The sequence below is a fragment of the Saimiri boliviensis genome, chromosome 3 (genome assembly GCF_048565385.1).
Source record: "Saimiri boliviensis isolate mSaiBol1 chromosome 3, mSaiBol1.pri, whole genome shotgun sequence".
Classification (NCBI taxonomy): Eukaryota; Metazoa; Chordata; class Mammalia; order Primates; family Cebidae; genus Saimiri; species Saimiri boliviensis.
In genome coordinates this window covers 159,370,857-159,397,500 of record NC_133451.1, presented here as the reverse complement: position 1 = coordinate 159,397,500, position 26,644 = coordinate 159,370,857, and the positions used below count along the sequence as shown (strand labels likewise).

General features: G+C 35.4%; 1 protein-coding gene across 5 annotated transcripts in view; it reads right to left on the bottom strand.

Moving 5' to 3' along the window:
* Nucleotides 1-26,644, bottom strand: part of SCLT1 (sodium channel and clathrin linker 1) — a 213,080-nt gene that overhangs the window by 154,371 nt on the left and 32,065 nt on the right. For all 5 annotated transcript variants that reach the window (XM_074396909.1, XM_074396912.1, XM_074396910.1 and 2 more), the window contains exons 3-5: nucleotides 13,104-13,162; nucleotides 12,518-12,590; nucleotides 7,947-8,002 (exon numbers count right to left, since the gene is read on the bottom strand). In XM_074396909.1, coding sequence (XP_074253010.1) covers nucleotides 7,947-8,002; nucleotides 12,518-12,590; nucleotides 13,104-13,162 — 188 coding nt within the window. The remainder of the gene's footprint in view (nucleotides 1-7,946; nucleotides 8,003-12,517; nucleotides 12,591-13,103; nucleotides 13,163-26,644) is intronic.

Sequence of the window (26,644 nt, the reverse complement as noted above, 5' to 3'; positions counted from 1 at the left end):
ATAAAGTCAGCTTCATCCCTAGGATACAAGACTGGTTCAACATACACAAATCAATAAATGTAATTCAACACATAAACAGAACCAATGACAAAACCACATATTTATCTCAAGAGACGCAGAAAAGATCTTTGATAAAATTCAACATCCCCTCATGCTAAAAACTCTCGGTAAACTAGGTAGTGATGGAGCATTTCTCCGAATAATAAGATCTATTTATGGCAACCCCATAGCCAATATCATATTGAATGAGCAAAAGCTGGAACTGGCACAAGACAAGGATGCCCTTCCTCACCACTTCTATTCAACATAATATTGGAAGTTCTGCCCAGGGCAATCAGGCAAGAGAAAGAAAGAAAGAGTATTCAAATAGGAAGAGAGAAAGTCAAACTGTCTCTGTTTGTAGATGACATGATTGCATATTTAGAAAACCCCATTGTCTAAGCCACAAATCTCCTTAAGCTGATAAGCAACTTCAACAAAGTGTCAGGATACAAAATCAATGTGTGAAATCAAAGGATTCCTATACACCAACAACAGAAAAGCAGAGAGCTAAAACATGAGTGAACTCCCATTCACAATTGCTACAAAAAGAATAAAATACCTAGGAATACAACTTACAAGGGATGTAAGGACCTCTTCGAGGAGAACTACAAACCACTGCTCAAGGAAATAAGAAAGGACACAAACAAATGGAAAAACACTCCATGGTCATGGATAGGACAATCAATATTGTGAAAATGGCCATAATGCCCAAAGTAATTTGTAGATTCAATGCTATTCCCATCAAGCTACTGTTGAGCTTCTTCACAGAATTAGAAAACAACCACTATAAATTTCATACAGAACCAAAAAAGAGCCCATATAGCCAAGACAATTGTAAGCAAAAAGAACAAAGCTGGTGACAATCTTAAGCAAAAAGAAAAAGATGGAGGCATCACGTTACCTGACTTCAAACTATACTGCAAGACTACAATAACCAAAACAGCACAGGACTGGTACCAAAACAGATATATAGATCAAGGGAACACAACAGCGACCTCAGAAATAACACCACAAATTTACAATCATCTGATCTTTGAAAAACCTGACAAAAACAAGCAATGGGGAAAGGATTCCCTGTTTAATAAATGGTGTTGGGCAAACTGGCTAGCCATGTGCAGAAAACAGAAACAGAACCCCTTCCTTACACCTTCTATAAAAATTAACTCAAGATGGATTAAAGACTTAAATGTAAAACCCCAAACCATAAAAACCCTAGAAGAAAACCTAGGCAATACCATTCAGGACACAGGCATGGGCAAAGATTTTATGACTAAAACACCAAAAGCAATGGCAACAAAAGCCAAAATTGACAAATGGGATCTAATCAAACTAAAGAACTTCTGCACAGTAAAATAAACTATCATCAGAGTGAACAGGAAACCTACGAAATGGTAGAAAATTTGTGCAAGCTACCCATCTGACAAAGGTTTTAATATTGATTCTGCAAGGAACTTAAACAAATTTACAAGAAAAAAACCAAACCACCTCATCAAAAAGTGCGTAAAGGATATAAACAGACACTTCTCAAAAGAAGACATTTATGTGGCCAACAAACATGAAAAAAAGCTCATAATCACTGGTCATTAGAGAAATGCAAATCAAAATCACAATATCAGTTATAATGGCAATCATTAAAAAGTCAGGAAACAGGTGCTGGACAGGATGTGGAGAAACGAACACTTTTACATTGCTGGTGGGAGTGTATGGTTGTCTTCCACAACCATTGTGGAAGCCAGTGGGGTGACTCCTCAAGGATCTAAAACAGAAATTCCATTTGACCCAGCAATCTCATTACTGTGTATACATCCAAAAGATTATAAACCATTCTACTATAAAAACACATGCACATGTATGTTTACTGCAGCACTGTTCACAATACAGAGACTTGGAGCCAACCCAACTGCCCATCAATGATAGACTGGATTAAGAAAATATGTCACATATATACCACAGAATACTATGCAGCCATAGAAAATAATGAATTCAAATCCTTTGCGGGGATATGGATGAAGCTGGAAGCCACCATCCTCAAACACAGGAACAGAAAACCAAACACCTCATGTTCTCACTCACAAGTGGGAGTTGAATAATGAGAACACGTGGACACAGGAAGGGGAACATCACATGCCAAGGCCTACAGTGGGGGGTGGGGATTAAGGGAGAGAAAACATTAGGGCAAATATCTAATGCATGCAAGGCTTAAAACTTAGATGATGAGTTGACAGACGTGGTAAACCACCATGGCACATGTATACTTATGTAACAAACCAGCACATTCTGCACATGTATCCTAGAACTTAAAGTAAAATTAGAAAAAAAAAAAAAAGAATTCAAGTAGTATAAAGTACTCTGAATAAAATAAAATTGGATAACAGAAAAATGAAAGAAGGAAGGGATTGGGAAGAGCAGGGCTTGATAATGTGGTGACGAATGCCTTCCTGATAAGAGACTGGATGAAGAGAAAAGTCCAGTCCTGGGCAGCTCTGGAGAAATGCATTCAAGGCAGAGGAAACATGTAAAAGGTCCTCAGGTTGAAACCAGTTTATCATGTTTAAAGACGCAAATGTAAGCTCAGAGTGACTAAAGAATAGCAACAAAAGGAAGTTTGATGAATGGTCTATACATATATAAATACAAAAACACAAACTCAATTATAAACAGAGACATACAGAAAAACCAGTTTAGTTCTAGATTTTCAGGATACTATTAAAAATACATATTTAAAACCTCATAGTTAAAGCTTAGGCAGATAGGATTCTGGTGGGCTTTGGGGAATGGTCTTCTTCACAATATAATGACTTCGAGTAGCACCAGAACAGTGGCGTTGACCATGTAATCTGAGATTTCTTTTCTCTTTTTTTACTCAAGAATAGATAAAACATTCATATTACATCTTCTGAAATTATCTAAACAAATCAATTTGAAGGGAGGAGAATAACATTTTTTGGGCCAGCAGTGAAAAATATTGGCTTTATTATTGTTTTTATAAATACATACATGAACTCCTTCCCAAATTTCAAATATGTAATAAACATTTACTCTATTGTATTCCTAGGATATTGTCAGCACACATGAATGGCATAATTAGGAAAAGTAAAATCAAATTTAATATCATACTATTGATTATCATTAGTCAAATTATGAGAGCACCATCAATAAAAAATAAGTGCTTAAAAATAATTCCATTTTATAATGCCATTTAAATCTACATCGTATTTAGTTGTAATCTTAAAAAAATAAATATCGGGCTATCAGAAAATAAAAAAATAACAATATGCCAAATATCACTACATACTATCTTCATATATTAAGTACTTTAGGTACTAAATACTAACTTTACAATCTTGTTGAGGTTTTATGTTTTTGTGTTCTAAAGCTATATCTATATACATATACATATATATGCCTAAATAAATATCTTTAGATAGTTTTAAATTTCAAAAAATCCTTTTAGTGACTGTTAAAGACTAGTTTAAGAGATTCTGCTGTGAAAGAACATTGCATGTTTCAAGGATTAGTAAACGTTTTCTGTAACGGGCCAGAGAGTAAATAAATATTTTAGGTTTTGTGAGCCATTCAACCTCTGTCACAACTATTCAACTTCATAATCACATAAAGCAAAGCAGCCATAGATGATATTTAATAAATAAGCATGGCTGTGATCCAATAAATTTTATTTACAAAAAGATGTGGCAGTCCAGAATTGGCCCACAAGCTGTAGTTTGTGAACCCCTGACAGATGGAATTAAACCTCTTTATCAGTATGCTTCGGCTACATGTAATAAAACATCCAAAAATAAATGAGAATAGTCATTTCTATTTTATTCACTAGTGTATCTCAAAGCCTTAAATGGTACCTGGCATTTAGTAATTACTCGACAGCTGTGAATAACTATTTTCCTACTTCACCTAATATGAAGTTGGAAAGCATATAGTTCCAGACTTGCTTCGCCAGCTCAATAATGTCATTTAAGGACTTTGCAAATGTTTCCTCATGTTTCTATTCTTTGAATCTTCTTGTGTTGCTGATATCTACGCACATAGTTAAACAAATGGCTATAACAGCTTCTCACATCACTTTTCAAAATGACAAGGAGCAGGAAAAAGGGAAAGCTTTCTTTTTCCCCTCTCTCCTCTTATCAAAGAGAAAAAGCTTTTTCAGAAGCTCCACAACAGACTTTTCCTTCATATCTCACTGGCTAAAACTAGGTCACATGTCCACTTCCAAGCCAATTCCTGGCAAAAAGACATAAAACCTGGTTTAGGTCAATGATTTATTATCTCAAGATTGTGGAAGAAGCTCAACCTCCCTGAGCACATTGCTACTGGAACAAAATCAGGGTTATGTGACTATGTATGAAGGAAAAAAACAGCTCTTGTACTGGTAACAGATGATGTCTTCCATACCCTCAATATAAAAATAGAAAATGACAACAATAAAATTTACTTTGTATTTACTTAGTATCAGAAAATGCTGTATATGTATTCATTCAATTATCTTACTCAATTTCCTTCCTCTGGAAAGCTATAGAGAAGAAAAAAACAGTATTGAAAAAGAAACAAGAGAAAGCAAAACAAAACAAAACCCTCTATATTCTCAACATGAAACACGTTTAGAGGATTTAAAAATGGGAGGCCAGGTGCGGTGGCTCACGCCTGTAATTCCAGCACTTTGGGAGGCTGAGGCGAGTGGATCACGAGGTCCAGAGATCGAGACCACCCTGGTCAACACGGTGAAACCCCGTCTCTACTAAAAATACAAAAAATTAGCTGGGCATGGTGGTGTGTGCCTGTAATCCCAGCTACTCAGGAGGCTGAGGCAGGAGAATTGCTTGAACCCAGGAGGCCGAGGTTGCAGTGAGCTGAGATCGCGCCATTGCACTCCAGCCTGGGTAACAAGCGCGAAACTCCGTCTCAAAATAAATAAATAAATAAATAAATTAATTAAATTAAATAAAAATGGGAGAGAGAATGAGATACTAATAATAAAATACATATTTTTTTTTTACCTTTTCCTCAGTCTGACTTTTATAAAATGACGTCATTATTTCCTATTTTAGTAAATTCTCAGATAACATACTCTGGTATACAAATGTAAGTATTAAAATTTTTTCCAAAACTCAGTAATATGAAATTGTACACTATTACATAATCCATGTCATTGCTAGCTTCCATTATTTAGACCTGTCCATGTATATATATTTTAAGGTATTTTCCTTAAAAATAATAAATTCTTTTGATTTTGTAGTCCTTAGCTGCAATATATAATTAAAAGTAGGATGTTTCCTAATGACATAATTAGTAGAGTTGACTTTAAAACCTGATAACACTTTCAAGTTACCGAAAGTGTCTTTAATAAGCTTAGAATATATTTTTTCACACTTTCCTACTGTACTAGGAATAAACATATTCATGAGACATGACAATATTACTATTAAATAGGTGACGGTAGATTTTAAAGACTGGTTTCAAAAGATCTGGATGTGAAAAGAATAATATAAAGTCCAATATAGGAAACAATTAAACGATTATCTCAACCATAAAATACCTTGTCTATTCTCAGCACATTAAAATACAAGCTTTATCTAAGTATATTGGTGATTCAGAAATATTTATAATATTCTTTACTTGAAAGAGCATATTCCTGCTTAATAAGTATTTTGGAAAAGAATAGTAAATCATAAAAAGTTTAGATTAAAAAAAATTCCCATGGGAAAAAAATAAATGAGAAAAACTAAAAGCCCAATTAAAAGATTTAGTTTATTTTACACTTCAGTAAACACTGACAGCTTAAATATACGACATTTTTGGAAATTAGAAGGAAAGAGAACTAATAGAAAATACAAGGAAGAGAGAAAATAATGAAATAGTCAAAGGCAAGACAATTCCATGGGTGTGCTATGTAATTTTAAGAAACAGCATGTATTAATTTAAATATAGCTACAATAAAATAAAAATAAAATTACTATATAATATAGAAGAATGCAAAGAAAAGAATGTCAAACTTTAAAAGAGCCCATGTTTTAAATAAATTTAGAACTCAAAAAATTTTGGATGTTTAGTCTAGTTAAAAGTCAACAAAAAAAGATGTTTCAGAGTTCAGTCCAATTATGTGAATATTATGGGTTAAAGTTAAGAAACTTGGTATGGAAAAGCTTTAAACATTTTTTAGTAGCAAATATAAGAGAAGATCTCTATTACGTTAGACTGAGAAAGGAATTCATAAAGGAGATACAAAGAACAATAACCACAGGAGAAAGTGAGAGATTCATATATTTTAAATTTTTAAAAAAAAAACAAGAAAAAAATTCAGTTCACCAAACACACCGCAATCAGGGAATATACATTTGAAACATCTATTATGGAGTGTGTTGTATGAACCACTGGTACTCATTATTTATTTCCATCCCCTTCCATATTCTGGCCTCTGTCACAGGGGCAGAAAGTCTAAAACTACATTTCCCAGATGTCTTCCAGCTGAAGCTGTGGATAAGATTAAAATTTTACCAGTGACAAGCATTTAAGGAAGATACAGAAGGCAGAAGTGAGCTGAGACCATTTTTCTGTTGCTATGGTGGCTGGTAAGCAAAACTGGGTAGACACAAATATCTCTTGTAGTCAATATCCTATGGCCCTTTTTCCAGTATCAAGTCACTGGCTTTACGGAAATGATGCTGCCATGGTAGCAATAGAGATGGTGGTAGCACCATAAATTCCTGACCTCAAGATTATAGTCTCTGAGGTGTAACTGTAAAACCAATGATTTAGTAGCACTTAAATGTAAGTGAATTAAGTCCTTTCTTATTTGAAATTTCTAGAATGGTTATTGTTGACTGCATTGAGACTGACTGGCACATCAACAGACTCTCAGAATACAGATCACATAATGTACTTTGACAATTTAATAAAGAAAAGCTAAGTAGAAACGGAGAAAATATATGAACAAGCATTTTACGAGAAAAGAAAACCACATGGGTAAATAAACATAAAAAATGGTCAACAATATTGGTATTCAGGAAAATGCAAATTAAAACCACAAAAAATATTTAAGTCAAAATGATAAAAATTAAGAAGCTTGACAAGAGTACAGATATTAAAAGATATGGATTAATATAAACTCATAAATATCACTGGTAAGAATATAAATTGGTATAACTACTTTGAAAATTAGGTTGATGTTATATTGCAAAATTGAAATTCATACAGCCTATAATCCAGCAACTTCCTTCCTTGAAACTCTTGCATTTGTGTATGTTATTGATAAAAAAATTAAGTCTCAAAACACTACACTATACCATTTTTCTATAGTCTTTAAAAATGTAAAACCAAACAGTATATTGTTTGCAAATACAGACACCTATAAAAAACTGTAAAAGCAAGGGAATGATAAACATGAAATTCAAGATAGTGCTTATCTCTGGCAGAGAGATAGAGAAGGATGGGAAATAGAAGAAAAACATGGATAAATGCACCAGTATTGGTAATAATTTAACAAATTTTCATTTTATCAATATGCTTTTCTAATATACATAGATATTATACACTACACTATTGATTGCTAATATTTGTAAGGTGCTTATTTCGTACCCTACTCCAAGCACTTACTTTATCCCTTACAGTCAGCCCCATGAAACAGGTTCTATTACTACCTCTGATTTATAGAAGAGGAAACTAACGCAGAAAGAGAAGTAACTTGTCCAGGGTCACACAACTAACAAGTAATCGAGCCTGGAGTCAAATGGAAATCAGGCCCCACATTCTTTATTATTTTTTAATTTTTTTCCCACCCCCCACAGAGTCCACATTCTTAAGCATTAATACTATAGCTATTAAATATCAAATAACAAAAATAAAAATTACCTAAGACAATGATAAAAGATAGAACCAATTGTTAATTGACTTACCTTTCATTTTCCTTGATGACATTTTCAAGTTGTAGTTTCATCTCACCCACCTGTTTCTGAAAGAATAAAATATGGTGTGGCAATACGTTTTCCAGACAATTAGATCCCCATTAAGTAGACCACTCATGTAAGCAATCAGATTCTGACACTAGTCTACAGATAAGAAAGGCTTATTCTTTATTTCTAACAAGGGATTATTAACATGGATAGTTAATACACAGAACACAATAAAACATTCATTTTAAATAGAATATAAATAAAATAGAAATATTTTATGTAACACAGTGAGAAATATTTATAAATGTAATTCCTATGATCTGTAGCTGTGAAAAACAAATGAAAGCTATTCCTCAGTATGTCACTATAACAAATACCAGATGGTTCCTTTATCTTGAATGTGTATCTTAGTTACCTCACCTCAGTTTAGGTGAAGTCCATATAAGCATACATATTTTTCTAGTATTTCGAAAGGTAAAATGCGAACAATAAAGAAGAAAATGGAGGTCTTTTTTAGAAGTCATTCATTCAGTCTCTGATTCACCACCTTCATTAACTATCTAAACTCTCTGTACCATACAAAGCTGCTAAGGTAAACAGACAGGCTCACTGAAAAATAGTAGGAAAGATGGAAAACAAAACAAAACAAACCCTAACTAAAATACAAGGAAGAATAAAATGTACACTAGAAAGGGAATTAAATGAAGGTCTGATTAATGCTCTCTGAAGGAGTAAAAGATGTCAGGATTTGAAAAGAAAAGGATGAGCATTTAAAGTAGGTGAAAATATGAGTAAAAACAAAACAGCAGAAAATAAGTAGTCAACTTTTAGTAAGTCTGAATGAGCAAGTGGAGAGCAGGAAAAAAAAAACCAAACCCTGAATTTACATGTAAAAGGATGCAAAAATCTCACTTGAAACTGTATTCAATTTATGACTGTGTAATAGTCTTGATTGTGCTTCCTAGGCTAATGGAGATAAGCTAATCCTAGAGTACACCTTTGCAAGGGATGGGTGGAACAGGCAGTTCTCCAAGCCTTTTTCTCTCCCTTTCAACCAGAGAAGATCAAGGCAGCTTGGTCTAGGAGATCAGCAATAGCAAATTTTAACTATAAATTTGGTTTAAAAGGTGAATTTTCCAAGGTCTCCATTATGCCTGAAACACACACAATTAACCCAACATGAATTACTTCACTATCACATAATTAAGCGCTGACCATATATGGAGTGATATAGTGAGAGATAAAATTGGAAAGAGAGGTACAGGGTTTTGAAAATGCCATGGCAAGAGGTTTGGATTTATTGTAGCAATTATATTAATTTTATAATTTTTAAAGGAATTGATCTTTTTTTTTTTCCCCGAGATGGGGTCTCACTGTTTCTTAAGCTAGAAGGTGAGAGCATGATCGCAGCTCACTGCAGTCAATAAATTGATCTTTAAAAGTTGCAAAACCTTAGAGTATTTATGACTCCTAAATAATTATGTAAGATATATATTCACTAGCTAAGACTAAAGATGGATCATAATATTCACACTAGAAATTTCTTATTTAAAATATTTCAAAATATTTTTATTTGGAAGGAAGTGAAATCCATATAGTATTTCTCACCTCATCAAATTCTTCCCTGCTATTTACATTTTCTGGCAGAAAATCTTCCATATAGAGAATTAGACTGCTACTTTTCCTGCTTTGGAGATATACTATTTTTTGACTAGGTCAGAAAGTCATAAGAACTAGTCCTTTTAATCAATCACATCTCTCTAAGCAACGATTCTTAGCTGTCAACATTTTTTTTCTTTAAAAAAAGGAGCAATTATTTTTATCATCATAGACTCTTTGGCTTTCTAGTATAGTTTATTTTTCTCATAGTTAATTCAGTGATCACCCTTCGGTGGTAAAGAATGCCAAATGGAAACACAAAGTTAAACATCTTAGTAAAATGCCCGATTAAAGAAATACATGAATCACATTATAAAAATTTAAAAGAATTTAATTTCAAGATAATTAGCTATTCTGTTATAACAACCAAAGTATATAATATAGGAATTTAGAGAGAGTAAATTCAGCAGAAACTTTAGATTCACTAGTCCTAAAAATAAAAGCAAAATATCATTTGTGCAAAAGAGAGCTTTCTGTTGCTCTTTAATTGTCAACTAGAAAGATTTAAAGACATTACTGTGCTTCTCATAAATTTAACTGACTACAGGCTGAAAAATACACAGTAAAGACCAGGAAAAGACTTCATGATAAAACAGACACTTTTCAAGTTTAATGGAATGCTTTTATTTGAAATTTAAGTCTATTAAGACAACTTTGTACATTTATGTATTTGAAAAATAACCTTGGAAATGAAACCTATGTAATTCCAAATGCAGTAAAAGAACCTAACTTTATTTTTATCAATTGGAAGTATTACGTATTATGTGTTCTTTTAGTAAAATTACATATCAATGCATTAATTGATAAATAAGGGATTGTTAAGCTAGCTCAAATCATCTTATTCCCATACCCTGGCATTTAGTCATTCATTAAATATTTAAGGGCCTACTATGTGCTACACTTAAAAGTACACAGTACGATCCCTTCATGTCCATGCATAAAAAGAAAAGGAAGTAAGGGAGAAAGCCCTTACTGTCTGCCACACACACAGCGCCATTCCGAGAAAATCAGTCTCCGGGGTCACTTTAATATATTTTATTGATTGATCGATTGATTGATTGAGACAGAGTCTGTTGCCCAGATGTAGTGCAATGGCATGATCTTGGCTTAATGCAGCCTCCACCTCCTGGGTTCAAGTGATTCTCCTGCCTCAGCCTCCCAAGTAGCTGGGATTACCGTCGTGTGTCACCATACCTGGCTAATTTTGTATTTTTAGTAGAGACAGGGTTTCCCTATGTTGACCAGGCTTGTCTTGAACTCTTGATCTCAAGCATTCTGTGTGCCTCGGTCCCTCAAAGTGCTGGGATTACAGACATGAGCCACCACACCTGGCTGGGTTGCTTTAATATAAAGTCATTATACTCTCTTTCATTTGCATTAATGAAAGCCAACCCTGCTACCTTGCCACAACCACATTCATCCAGGAATTGGAATCTAAATCAAATATAATCATGAGTATATTCAGGCTCTAATGAAGAGAGGTCACTGCCTCCTGATAGGCTTAGCTTGAGACATATAAATTCTATTTAAGAAATACTTCTATTATATTTTTATCCCAGTATCAGAAAGGTCAAAATTTTAGGGAAAAATGTTAAATACATTTTCAGATCAAAGAAACACACTATAAATATTAGGTACACTCTAAACATGTAGCTGACTAAAACTCAAATTGTACCCTAAACAATTTTGTGCTATTATTCTGGTTCTCCATAAGCCTACTACACATCCTAGTTTAAGCAGCCCTGAGACCCAAAATGATAATCCATTCTGCAAGTAATGGGAAATGCAGATAGAATGAGATAAGAAGGAAGGTCTAAAACAGGCGTCCCCAAACTACGGCCTGCGCCGCATGCAGCCCCCTGAGGCCATTTATCTGGCCCTCCGCCACACTTCAGGAAGGGGCACCTCTTTCATTGGTGGTCGGTGAGAGGAGCACAGTATGTGGCGGCCGTCCAACAGTCTGAGGGACAGTGAACTGGCCCCCTGTGTAAAAAGTTTGGGGACGCCTGGTCTAAAAGGATGAGAGGCAGTTTTATGTTAAAAAAAAGAGAGAGAGATGTAAGCAAATAATGAGATTAAGAGATTCTTCTAAGCATCTAAGAAATATTTCAAGCAAGATAGCAAGAACAAGGAAATACTGAATTAAAAGACAAAACTGAAGAGAATTTTGACTTTTTTCTTTGAGAAAGGGTCCAGTTCTGTTGAATAGGCTGGAGTGCAGTGGCTTCACCACAGCTCACTGCAGCCTCAACCTCCCAGGCTTAAGTGATTCTCTCACTTCAGCCTTCTGAGTAGTTAGGATCACAGATGCACACCGCTACACCCAATTCTTTTTTTTTTTTTAAGATACAGGGTCTCACTACATTACCTAGGCTGGTTTCAAGCTCCTAGGCTGAAATGATCTTCCCACCTTAGCTTCCCAAAGTGTTGGGATTATTGGCATGAGCTACTGTATCCAGCTAGAATAGAATCTTTAAACATATGCACATATAAACATGCACACACACTTACAGAGGGCCATCAATTGGTTAGTTAGAGCAAATGTTGTCTTCCTCATCAATGTCTTTTTAAAAAGGGGGAGTCTATTTTACTTTTTAATTATTATTAAAAAAAAATTTTTTTTGAGACAGAGTCTTGCTCTATCGCCCAGGCTGGAGTGCAGTGGCATGATCTTGGCATGCTGCAAACCCCGCCTCCTGGGTTCAAGTGATTCTCTTGCCTCAGCCTCCCAAGTAGCTGGGATTATAGGTGCACAATGCCAGGCCCAGCTCATTTTTTGTATTTTTAGTAGAGATGGGGTTTCACCGTGCTGCCCAGGCTGGTCTCAAACTCCTGACCTTGTGATCTGCCCACCTTGGCTACTTTTTATTTTCATAATAAAATATTTAAAAAGCCTTATAACTATGATTTCATACCTGATAATATTTCAGCTGCTCATTTAGTTCTTCTAGATGCTTATCATACTCAGTAATAAGAGGAGCTAAAAAGCTAAAAAAAAAGACAATAAAAAATATAGCATAATAAATACGTATCAAGCAAAATAAATTACATAGAAAAAGTTTACGTTTAGTTTACCTATGCAATCAACACTTTTCCTTTTCTTTCAAAACCAGGAGTTTTAAATATTTGCACAATTACTACTTTGGGCTGAAAAACTCTTTGTTGTGGGGTGGCTAGTCTGTGCACTGAAGAATGCTTCACAGCATCCTTGGCCTCTACCCATTAGATGGCAGCAGCAGCCTCACTTTCCACAGTAGTGACAAGCAAAAATGTTTCCAAATGTTTGCCAAATATCTCCTGAGGAAACAAGAGTAAAATCGTTCCTCACTGAGAACTAATTTTATAGACCCTATAATACTTGCTTTTTCTTGTAAATTCAAGAACAAAGCATTTAAACTTAATAACAGCAGACCATAAACAAACCTTTCTGATACTAAATGAATTGTTTTAATGATAATTAAATATAACTAAGAAAATGGTATTTTTCTGGTAATACTTTACCTTTGGTCAAATGCTAGGTTTTCAAATCTGTCACCTCCTTCTCCTTTGCAGACAACTTTCTGTAACAGAGAATGTGCATCTTAAAATGTTTTCTCACATCATTCTAGACAAAATTGACAGTGATTTAACATTAAATGCAATTAAATTTCTACAGCCCTAGAAAATCTATTTATGTAATTCAAAATGAGAGAAAAAGAAAAAATAACAAGCTCAATTGATATTGAAATGTATTTGTTAAATTTAACACCCATGCATAATAAAAACCACTGGCAAATTAGAAATTTGAGGAATTTTTCTTAATTTCATAAAAATAGCTGCCAGAAATCTACATCAATTACAACTGAAAGGTTGAATAGCAAGATACAAGGCTATTATTATTTAAAAATGATTTGTCCATTTACCTAAAAACTCAGTATAGTCTACCAATTATTAGAACCAGTAAGAGAATACACTAAAAGTTACCATACAGAAGACGAACACTTAAAAAAAAATTCAGTAGCTTTTTTAAATACCAGCAATAATGAGATAATGTAATAGAAAAAAATCCTATTCACTACTATGACAAACAATATCTGGGAGTGAGGCAAACAAAAAATGGTATAGGAATTTATTGAGAAAATTAGCTTTACTAAAGGATATTAAAGGAAGTCTAAACAAACATGGTACTGTAACATTCATGTATGTGTGCAATGGTCAATTTTTTTAGTATGTCAGTTCTCTGTAATTCACTGCAACTTCATTGCATTGAAAAATGAAGTTCCAATAGAATAATTTATAACACTTAATCTTAAATAAATCCTAAAGTTCCATGAATGGGTAAGTGCGCAAAATTAGCCAAAATAATCCTTGTCCCCCCTCCCAAAAAAAAAAAGAAAAAAGAAAGAGGGAAAAACTTGGCTTATTACATAGCAAAACACCACAATGCTACAGCAATTTAAACAGTATGCTATAGATACAGTAACAAATACAATAGTATACCAAACCCAGAAATAGATTCAAGCATTTATAGGCATGTGGTATATAAAAGAAGTGGAATTATAATTGAATGGACAAAGTACTGCTATCCAACAAATAGCACTGGATAAGAAAACAAAATTAGATTCCAGCACACACTAAATAGAAAAATAAATATAAAAATCCAAATATTGTTAAAATTTTAACAACGATCGCAAGAAAATGCATTATTGACCTTGAGTTAGACAATGCTTTCTTAACTTCACAATTGCAGAATTTTGTGTCTATTTTGTTCACAAATACCCCAAGAAGCACCTGTCATGCTTGTTTGCTGAAATTACATTTGTTAGCTGGAAGACACCAGGAACAAAACCTATAAATGGAAAGACTGACACATTTTACAACATTCAAATTTAAAACTTCTATACAGCTAAAGACACCATAAGCAAAGTTAAAAGACCATAAGCAAAGTTAAAAGACAGTATAGCAAACGCAGAAATAGATTCAAGCATTTATAGGTAGGTCTATAGCATTTGTAACATGACCAGAAATTTAGTATCTATGGAGTATGGAGAAACATTTAAACACAAGAGGTACCATGTTCAGTGGAGCCTTTGCTGTAAAACATAGCTAACAAAATATCTTTTAACAGAATAAATTTAAAAATGATACATTAGAATTCCATAAGTAGTGCAAAAATTAAATTTATATGTATCAAAATAGATATATCATAAAAAACAAAGAAGTTATTTCTAGGGGTGGAGAGAAGAAAATAAGACAGAGAAGAAAGGTGTTCAAAGAGATCACTAAAAGCATCTATCACTAAAAGCATTTGTAATATTCCGGCTTTTTGAAGTGAGAAAGTATTCATGATCACATATATATTAAAGAGTAATTTTAAAATATAACTCAAGCCTCTGATTTCTAAAGTTTCACTTAATTTTTGACATCTTCACTCTGTAAAATACTTATTTATCTACTATTTTGCTTGGTTGGCTATTGATTTCTGCCTCAACTTTGGCCCTTATTATTGGTCTATTTAGGGTTTCGACTTTTTCCTCATTTAGTCTTGGTAGAGGGCAAGTGTCCAGGAATTTAACCATTTCTTCCAGGTTTACTGGTTTATGTGCATAGAGCTGTTTGTAGTAATTTCTGATGGTAGTTTGTATTTCTGTGGGATCGGTGGTGATATCCCCTTTATCATTTTTTATTGCATCTATTTGATTCTTCTCTCTTTTCTTTTTTATTAGTCTGGCTAGTGGTCTATTTTGTTGATCTTTCAAAAACCAGCTCCTGGATTTATTGATTTTTTGAAGAGATTTTTGTGTCTCTAACTCCATTTCTGCTCTTATCTTAGTTATTTCTTGTCTTCTACTAGTTTTGAGTATTTTTGATCTTGCTCCTCTAGCTCTTTCAACTTTGATGATAGGGTGTCGATTTCAGATCTTTCCTCGCTTCTCTGGTGGGCATTTATTGTTATAAATTTCCCTCTTCACACTGCTTTAATGGTGTCCCAGAGATTCTGGTAAGTTGTGTTTTCATTCTGATTGGTTTCAAAGAACATCTTTATTTCTGTCTTCATTTCATTGTTTATCCAGTCAACACTCAGAAGCAAGTTGTTCAGTTTCTGAGTAGTTGTGCAGATTTGAGTGAGTTTCCTAATCCTCAGTTCTAAGCTGATTGCGCTGTGGTCTGAGACTGTTTATTATAATTTCCACTCTTTCGCATTTGCTGAGGAGTGTTTTGCTTCAATTATGTGGTCATTTTTAGAGTAAGTGCTATGTGGCACTGAGAAGAATGTATATTTTGTGGATTTAGGGTGCACCGTTCTGCATATGTTTATTAGGTCTGCTTAGTCCAGCTCTGCATTCAAGTCCTGATGTCCTTGTTAATTTTGTCTCGTTGATCTATCTAATATTGAGAGTTGAGTGCTGAAGTCTCCCACTATTATTGTGTGGGAGTCTAACTCTCCTTGTCGGTCAATAAGAACTTGCTTTATCTATTTGGGTGCTCCTGTGTTGGGTGCGTATTTATTTAGGATAGTCAGTTCTTCTTGTTGGATTGATCCTTTTACCATTATGTAATGCCCTTGTCTCTTTTGATCTTTGTTGGTTTGAAGTCCATTTTATCAGAGACTAGGAGACTAGGATTGCAACCCCTGCTTTTTTTTATTCTCCATTTGCTTGGTAAATTTTCTTCCATCCCATTATTTTGAGTCTAAGTGTGTCTCTGTACATGATCGGTTTCCTGAATACAGCACACTGATGGGTCTTGATTTTTTATCCAGTTTGCCAGTCTGTGTCTTTTGATTGGGGTATTTAGGCTGTTTACATTCAATGTTAATATTGTTCTTTGTGAATTTGATCCTGCCATTTTGTTACTGGCAGGTTTTCTTGCCCATTAGTTGACTCATTTTCTTCACTGTATATTTGGTCTTTGCCATTTGGTGTGCTTTTGCAGTGGCTGGTACTTGTTCCTTTCCATGTTTAGTGTTTTTTTCAGGAGCTCTTGTAAGGCAGGTCTGGTGGTGACGAAATCTCCCAGTAATTGCTTGTCCCTAAAGGGTTTTATTTCTCTTTCACTTATGAAGCTTAGTTTGGCTGGATATGAAATTTTGGGTTGAAAGTTTTCTTTAAGGATGTTGAATACTGGCCCCTACTCTCTTCTGGCTTGTAGGGTTTCTGTGTAGAGCTCTGCTGTGAGTCTGATTGGCTTCCCTCTCTGATTGGGTGACCTGATCTTTCTCTCTGGCTGCCCTTAGCATTTTTTCCTTCATTTCAACCCTGGTGAATCTGATTATGTGCCTTGTGTTTGCTCTTATTGAGGAATATTTTTGTGGAGTTCTCTGTATTTCTTGAATTTGAACGTTGGACTGCCTTGCTAGGCTGGTGACATTCTCCTGGATAATATCTTGGAGTGTGTTTTCCAGCTTGGATTCATTCTCCCCATCACACTCAGGTACACTGATCAAGCATAGATTTAGGTCTCTCCACATAATCCCGTATTTCTTGGAGGCTTTGTTCACTTCTTTTCACCCTTTTCTCTTGACTTCCCTTCTCTTTTTATTTCATTGAGTTGATCTTCAATCTCTGATATCCTTTCTTCTGCTCCATTGTTTGGCTATTAAAACTTTTGTTTGCTTCACGTAGTTCTTGTGCTGTGTTTTTCAGCACCATCAAGTATTTTATGTTCTTCTCTAAGCTGATTATACTAGTTAGCATTTCATCTAACCTTTTTTCAAGGTTTTCAGTTTCTTTGCATTGGGTTACGACGTGTTCCTTTAGCTCAGGAAAGTTTTTTATTACCCATCTTCTGAGGCCTATTTCTGTCAATTCATCATACCAAAAGCAATTGCAACAAAAGCCAAAATTGCCAAATGAGATCCAATTAAACTAAAGAGCTTCCACATGGCCAAAGAAACTATCATCAGAGTGAACAGGCAACCTACAGAATGGAGAAAATTTTTGCAAGCTACCCATCTGACAAAGTTCTAACATCTGGAATCCACAAGGAACTTTAACAAATTTATAAGAAAAAAACAACCATATCAAAAAGTGGCAAAGGGTATGAACAGACACTTCTCAAAAGAAGACATGTAAACAACAAACATGAAAAAGGCTCATTATTACCGTTCATTAGAGAAATGCAAATCAAAACCTAATGAGATACCATCTCACATCAGTTAGAATGGCACTCATTTAAAAGTTAGGAAACAACAGATGCTGGCAAGGCTGCAGAGAAATAGGAATGCTTTTACACTGCTGGTGGGAGTGTAAATTAGTTTAACCATTGTAGAAGACAGTGTGGTGATTCCTCAATGATCTAGAACCAGAAATTCTGCTTAACTCAGCAATCCCATTACTTATATACCCAAAGCAATATGAATCATTCTACTATAAAGACATGTATACGTATGTTTATTGCAGCACTGTTTACAGAAGCAAAGACTTGGACCCAACCCAAATGCTCATCAATGATAGACTGGATAAAGAAAATGTGGCTCATATACCCCATGGAATACTATGCAGCTGTATAATAGAATGAATTCATGTCCTTTGCAGGGACATGAAGCTGGAAACCATCATCCTCAGCAAACTAACACAGCAACAGAAAAGCAAACACCACATGTTCTCACTCATAAGGGGGAGTTGAACAATGAGAACACATGGACACAGGGAGAGAAACATCAGACACCAGGGCCTGTCATGGGGTGGCAGATAAGGGGAGGGAGAGCATTAGGACCAATACCTAATGCATGCAGGGTTAATAGGTACAGCAAACCACCATGCATATGTTGAACCAGCCTTGCATCAGAGGGAAGAAGCTGCCTTGGTTGTGGCAGATAAGCTTTTTGCTGTGCTGCTGGATTCAGTTTGCCAATATTTTATTGAGGATTTTTGCATTAACGTTTATCAGGGATATTGGCCTAAAATTTTTTGTGTGTGCATCTCTGCTAAGTTTCGGATTCAGTATAATGCTGGCCTCACTGATTTAGGGAGGAGTTCCTCTTTTTCTATTGCTGAGAATCGTTTTAGTAGGAATGAAACCAGCTCTTTTTTGTACCTCTGGTGGAATTAGGCTGTGAATCTGTCAGGTTCCGAGCTTTTTATTATTTTTTTTTTTTATTTTTTTATTGGTAGGCTATTAATGATTGCCTCAATTTCAAAACTTGTTATTGGTCTACTCAGGGATTTGACTACTTCCTAGTTTAGTCTTGGGAGAGTATATATGTTCAGGAATTTACCCATTTCTTCTAGATTTTCTCATTTATTTACATAGAGGTGTTTATAGTGTTCTCTGATGATAGTTTGCATTTCTGTGGGATCACTGGTGATATCCCCTTTATCATTTTTTATTGTATTTGATTCTTCTCTCTTTTCTTCCTTATTAGCCAGGCTAGCAGTCTATTTTGTAATCTTTAAAAAAAACAGCTCCTGGATTCACTGATTGTTTTGAAGGGTTTTTCGTGTCTCTATCTCCTTCAGTTGTGCTCTGATCTTAGTTATTTTTTGTCTTCTGCTATCTTTTGAATTTGTTTGCCCTTGCTTTTCTAGTTCTTTTAATTGTGACGCTGGGGTGTCAATTTTCGATCTTTCCCACTTTCTAATGTGGGCATTTAGTGCTATAAATTTGCCACTTACCACTGCCTTAGTTGTGTCCCAGAGATTCTGGTATGTTGTCCCTCTATTCTTACTGGCATCAAAGAACTTCTTTATTTCTGCCTTAATTTTGTTATTTACCCAGTAGTCACTCAGGAGTAGGTTGTTCAATTTCTATGTAGTTGTGTGGTTTTGAGTGAGTTTCTTAATCCTGAGTTCTAATTTGATTACACTGTGGTCTGAGAGACTTTGTTATTATTTCCATTCTTTTGCATTTGCTGAGGAGTGTTTTACTTCCAATTATGTCATCAATTCTAGAATAAGTGCTACGTGGTGTTGAGAAGAATGTATATTCTGTTGATTTGAAGTGTAGAGCTCTGTAGATGTCTATTAGGTCTGTTTGGTCCAGAGCTGAGTTAAAGTTCTGGATGGATATCCTTGTTAATTTTCTATGTTGCTGATCTAATATTGACAGTTGGGTATTAAAGTCTCCCACTATTATTGTGTGGGAGTCTAAGTCCCTTTGCAGGTCGCTAAGAATTAGTTTTATGAATTGAGGTGCTCCTGTATTGGGTGCTTATATATTTAAGATGGTTAGCTTTTCTCATTGCATTGATCACTTCCATTATGTAATACCCTTCTTTGGCACTCTGTCCCAGGGTGATGGAAATTTTATCTATAAGCCTCTGACTGGGGCTGCTGCCTTTCTTTCAGAAATGCCCTTTGAGGAAAAATCTAGAAAGGCAGTCTGGCCATAGCCTCTTGCCTTTTTAGGTAACCTGACCTCAGCCTCCAAGTAGCTGGGACTACAGGCACATGCCACTATGCCCAGTCAATATTTGTATTTTTGGTAGAAATGGGGTTTCACCATATTGGTCAGGCTGGTCTTGAACTCCTGACCTCATGATCCACCCACCTCGGTCTCCCAAAGTGCTGAGAGTACAGGTGTGAGCCACTGTGCCCGGCCTGTTTCCAGTTTTTTATTTAAAGTTTCTTCAGAGAAATGCTGTTAGTCTACTTAGGGATTCCTTTATATGTGACTTTCCACTTACCTCTGGCTATCTTTAGAATTTTCTCTTTGTCTTTGACTTTTGAAAATTTGTCTGTAATATATCACAGGAGGATCTGTTTGGGTTAAGTCTCTTTGGGGATGTTTGAACTTCCTGGATCCAGATGTCCATATCTCTCCACAGCCTTGGGTAGTTTTCAGCTATTATTTCATTAACACGTTTTCTCCGCTTTTCCTTTCTCTTCTTCTGGAAAGCTCATAAAATAAATACTTGTTTGCCTAATAGTGTTCCATAAGTACTGTAGGCTTTCTATTATTTTTCCACAGCCCAGGTAATTTCAACAACCTGTCTTCAAGTTCAGAGATTCTTTACTCTGCTTGATCAAGTCTCTTCTTGAAGGCCTGTACTGTACTTTTCATTTCATTCATCAAATTCTGCAGCTGAGAAAATTGTTTTATTCATTTTAGTTATCTCTTTGTTAAATTTCTCATTCATATTATAAATTATTTCCGATTTCATTGAATTATCTACTGTATTATCTTTTACTTCACTGAGTTACCTTAATATCATTACATTGAATTCCTCTTCTGGAAATTCATTAGCTTCCTTTTCATTGGATTCTTTTACTAAAGACTATGTTCCTTTGGTGGTGCCATATTTCCTCCCTTTTTCATGTTTCTTGTGTCCCTGCATTGATCCACATACCTGTTGGAACAATCATGCCTTCCAAATCTTATAGAGTAGCTTTCATAGAAAAATATTTTCACCTGCAGTTGGGCTTTAGTGTACCAGTTGGGAAAGGTGTGATGATTTTGTTTCTAGGTAAGTGCAATGATATAGTGTCCGTGCAGGTTTTCCAGCTGCAATTAATGTCAGCAATAACCGTGAGTGTCTTAGAGGCCTAAGTTGTAGAAGTTAGTGGCAGTGCTGGTATGGATAGTTAATTTCATTAATGTTGAGTATTCTTGGAGTCCTCCTATATTTAATTTCAGCACAATAGGGAGGCTTATCAAGAGGATCTCTCTTGTTCCTAGGTCTGACATGGCCTACAAGTAGCTGCAGTGTCACTGGGTTCCTGGTGCAGGATCTTGTAATGGCTGTGGTATGAGAGCTTAGGCTCAGGGTTTTATCAACCTTTGTGGTACCTGGGTTTGGGGTTTCAGGTTTGCTCTTCATGGCAGGTTTGGATGTAGAGTGCCCATAGAGCCAGGATCTGGACTCTAAGACACCCCTATCCACTTGGGCCTAGGGTCTGGGTTTTACTTGTTGTTCTATCCCCAGAGAGTCAGGGCACAGTACTGGCCCAATTCCTGAGAAAAAAAGGTACTGTGGAGATTTGTGCCTGAGGAGCAGAGTGCACCTAGAAGTAATTAATTTGAGCCAGTAGAGTTCAATGGCATCTGAGATCCCAGGGGATAAGACAAGATGTAGTGTTGACTATAGACCCTAGGGTTGTAAGACTTAGCTATATCCTTCTTTCTGTGAGAGCAGGTGTGCAGCAGCAAGTTTCCCAGAATGTCAAAGCACAGTTGTCTTTTCAGCTTTGGAGGCATCAGAGAACAGCATAGTAATGAATCTACTCCCTAAAAAGAAATGTGTCTCTGCAGCTCAGACTCTAGGAGCTAGTACAGCTCCAGGAAAGCAGGGTATGAGTTGAGCTGTCTGGCCTGTAGGGTGGGGTGTTTTAGCTTAGCCACTGATGTTTCCCTGGGATAAGCACTCAGCTCAGCTAGAGCAGCAATTTCCCAGAAGGTGATAGTATACTTCAGATCAATCCTGGGGAGAATTAAGTGTTCTGGGTGGCCTAGATGCCATTTTGCTGGAATGTAGGATACTGCTTCAAATTGAGGCACTGAGGAGATGTGATTGCTCTGAGCGCTAAGGTACTGTTTTCCCAGGAGACAGGGTACAACTTTGGGTCCAGTTTGGTATGAGTGGGGAAGGGGCAAGGAGAAGGTAGAGTAGTTCTACCTCTGCCTGGCCCACAGGGAAGGGTGTAACAGTTTCTCACAGCTAAGTTTTCAGATGCTGAGCCACTGAGATGGGGTGGTTGGGAAGCAGCTTAGCCTCAGTAATAAAGGGTGTCTATGACTACTTGCCCCCAGGACAAGGCACACTCCAGTTGGTTTCAATTCCACAGTGCATAGCACACTAGTTGCATATGCTACAGGGGTCATGGTATGGTGCTAGTTCCTTTTCTGGGGGCAGTATGGTTATGTGGACTCTAGGTAGCTCCCTCAGATAAGCTTAGTGACTTTGAGGATTGCAGGGGACCCTAATGGTGATGTTTGTAGGTATCCAAGGAGTTGATGCAGGCTGCTGAGATCCTCTCTTACCTTTTCCATGTAGAGAGAAATTCCTCCTTGTCCCTAGCTGGTCTCAATTGGGGGTTGAGGTAATTCCAGCCTGTCATTTCATTCCTTTCACTTTTCTTTTTTTTTCAATTGTATTTTAGGTTCTCAGGTACATGTGCGGATCATGCAGGATTGTTGCATAGGTACATACATGGCAATGTTGTTTGTTGTTCCTTCCTTTTCCTACATGGCCATCCTGAGTTTCTGTGCCCACTTGGGTTTCTGTTACTCCTCTGATGCACTCTGGCACTATTTCTCAGTTATTTTTGTTAAAATGTAGTTATTTGTTGTTCTGGTTATCTTTTTGAGGGGAACAATTGATAGAGTCCTTTATTTGTCTATCTTGCTAATGTCACTTTTTCTCTTTTAACCTTTGTAGAAGAGTTAAAAATGATTTATACACCACCATTATGGTATCAGAATATTCTTGACTATAGACTTACTTTTATCAGTAAGTTGATACTTTCATCTGTTTCAGTATTTTCTTAAGTAGTATCACTTTGTTTCAGCTTCAAGAATTCTTTAGCATCTTTTATAAACAGGGCCCAAGTGGTGATTAACTCTTTCAGCTTTTGTTTGGGAAAATCTTTACCTCTCCTTCATTTCTGAAGGGTAGTCTTATTGGGTAAAGAATTCTTGGTTGACTTTTTTCTTTCAGTACTTGAATATATCATCCCACTCTCTTCTGACCTGTAAGGTGTCTGTTGAGAAATCCATTGATTGCCTATGGGAGTTCCTTTGTATGTTAAGAGTTCCTTTTCTCTTGCTGCTTTTAGAATTAACTCTTTGATTTTTGAATATTTGATTATAACGTGCCTCAGTACAGTAATCTTCAGGTGAATCTGTTTGGGAACTCTTGAATCTTATGTCCGATATCTAGATGTCTCCCAAAATTTGGGAAGTTTTTAGACATTATTTCTTTAAGCTTTGTGCTTCTTTCTTTCTCCTCCTTCTGAGACTCTCACAATCTGTGTATCACTTCTTTTGACAATGTCCATAAATACCTTAAGCTTTCTTAATTACTTTTCAATCATTTTTTTCTTGCCTGACTGGATAATTTCAAATGACTTGCTTTCAAGTTCACAAATTCTTCTAATTCATCAAATATAATGCTAAAACTCTCTATTGCACTCTTCATTTCATTAACTGTGTTATGCTGCTATCTTAACATCTGAATCAATCTTATGTTGCCATCTTAACATATGTAGTGACCTCCTCTAGTCTTTACTGACTGGTGTTGGGAAAGAAACACCTTCACGAAGCTTCTCTCAGACATTTTCAATAGATGTACCCACTCCACACTTTCACCCATTATCTTTTAGGAAGAATCCCTAAGATTGTATGCTTTCTTTGTATCCTATAAAACTAGGCTGGGTGTTAAGAGTATCTCATGTTTTTCTTTGGGGTAGTGCCCGGAAATGCTCATGCTTGTGTGCATTCTCTAAATCCCAAAGATTTGTGGCAGCTGACTATGCTTGCACTCCCCATCTAGGGGGTGCACATGAAAGCCAGATGTGGGGAAGGAGGGCAGTAAGGCATATGAATTGTTGGAATCACCTGTGAATCAGCTGGTGTGATGGTAAACCACAGGCTAAGTGTCCCAAACAGCTTGTGAGTGGGCCTGCTGACAGTTTGCCAAGTGGTTAGTAGGATACACAGCCCTTTCTTGAGTTTCAAGCCCTGTGAGTCCCTCCCTGTTTTCCCCACTCCTAGTCTCTTCCAGACACTTAGCCAGGCCAATCCCATTATTCTGGGTGGGGCCAGAAATAGGTGGGTCTCTTGGAGTGTACTGCACAGGTAGAAAAGCCAGAAACTTGCTCACTATGCTCTCACTTCCCTCTGTGGGAAGAATCACAGGCTGAGGGAGTCTCTCTTGGATCCAAGTTGTGTCACCTTGGGACAGGAGTGATGTAGGTGAACTAAAATTGTTCTTACATTCTTCAATGTGTCTATTCTCTCTTTTTTTTCTCCAACAGTATTCTGGAACTTCTAGCCTTTTAACTCCTACAAAGGGTGGTTATCAAAAATCAGTACACTGTAGGGAGATGACAGTAGATAACACTTACTCTGTTATCTAGCTCTCTTTCACCTATTTTCTAATTGAATAGCTGGTTTTGTTTTTTCTTACTTTTTAAACTGTTGAATTGTAAGAGTTCTATATAAATTTAAGATAGTAATAACCAGTCACATAGATGGTTGCTAATTTTTCTGTCATTCTGTGGTATGTTTATTCATCCTCTTAAACAGAGCAAAAGTTTTTAACATTAATAAAGTTCAAATTTTCAATTTACAGACCTTGCTTTTTCCTTTGATGAACATGCTTGTGATTTCAAGAATTGTTTCTAGTTTTAGATTCTGAAGAATATCTGTAATTGACTCTAAAAAATTTCACAGATTTACATCTTAGGTTTAACTCTATGAGCCATTTTGAGTGGATTTTTATATAAGTTTTGAGATTTTCATTAAGATTACAGCCTGTGTACCTTCTTTCTAGCTTTCAGCATTGTATTTTTGTTTCACATATAATGTTCAATGCTTTTAGATATACATAGTGAAAGAAATAGGGAAAAGCAAATTTACATCATATTCCAAAATTAGATGTCCACTCTACAATTCTTATGTGTCTAATTTTTATTATTCTAAGTTCAAACTATTTTCTAGCTTAATTTATAAATTTCCTTTGACCAACAAGCCATTAGAAGTATATTGTCAAATTTCAAAGCAACACAGGATTTTTGGGTTAACTTTTCATTGTTGCTTTATAGCTAAATGCCACTGAGGTCAGAAAACAAATTATACATAATTTGAAACCCTTGAAATTTTATTGAAATTAATGACTCAGCATATCCTCAATTTTGGTAACTGTTCCGAATGCACTGCAAAAGGACTGTACTCTGTTTTTGTTGAGTGCAATGTTCTACATAACTTATTTAGGGGAATTTTGTCAATTGTGCTGTTTAGACCTTTTATTTTCCTCTTTGTTTATTCTTGCTTACTCTCTACTGTGATCCCTTTAAAATGTATATTTGCTTCTTTTTTACTTTTTGTTTTGTCATTTTTTTCTTTAGTATATTTTGAAGTCTGAAGTTGGGCGTAGAAGTATTAAAATTTACCAGGGATTTAACCTATTTATCTACAGTAATATTTATAGTAAATATTTATCTATAGTATTATTTCTTAGTTAAATCAATTACATTTCATATTACTAGGTCTATGTTTGCTTTCTTTTAGTTAATATTTTCATGGTATAACTTTATCTTTTTCATTTTCAACTGTTTTGTTGTTCACATAGTTGGCTTTGAGTGTGTGTGTATGTGTGTGCACTTTAAGTACTTGGAATGTTTAATTTATTCAGACTTAATATAATTAATGTCCATAATAAAATTCAGTTGGAACAAGAGTTGGCAAAGCTTTTCTGTGAAGGGCCTGGCCATAAATATTTGACTTTGCAAATAATGTGTTTTTTGTCCCAACTATTCAAGACTGTTGCTATAGCACAAATGCAGCCATAGACAATATATAAACAAATGAGTATAACTGTGTTCCAAGAAATCTCTATCTACTGGAACACATAGCAGCTGGGATCTTGCCAGTTGCCTACAGTTTGCTGAACTCTAAATTACGATGTAGTTCATGAATATTTCTCAGGAAATAAAAAAATAAAAGGCTCAAAGTACCAATATCTTGCAAGAATGTACTGTGTTTAAGTTTGACTCATACGATATCAAAGTATTTCAAGTGTGAATTCTAAATTAACAATTTCACAGCAATTTATTTTCTTTACATTTATAGTGATTAAACTATATTATATTGGGAGGGAAACACAAAATAGCAACATACAAAATTAGAGTACCTAGACACAAAGCAAGCTATGCATGTATGTAAACTTGATATAGATAAGTCAGTAGGGAAAGCATCAAATAATAAACGCTGGAAACTGGTTATTTATATGGAGAAAAAAACAGAGCCCTGTCCTAAACAATCCACAAAAATAAATTCCAGACTGAATAAAGACTTAAATGTGAAAAGCTCATGTATGCAAATGAGGAACTTCTTAAGATACAATAATAAAATTCACAATAGAAAAACATATATATTTAACTGTATTAAAAGTTAAAATTTTT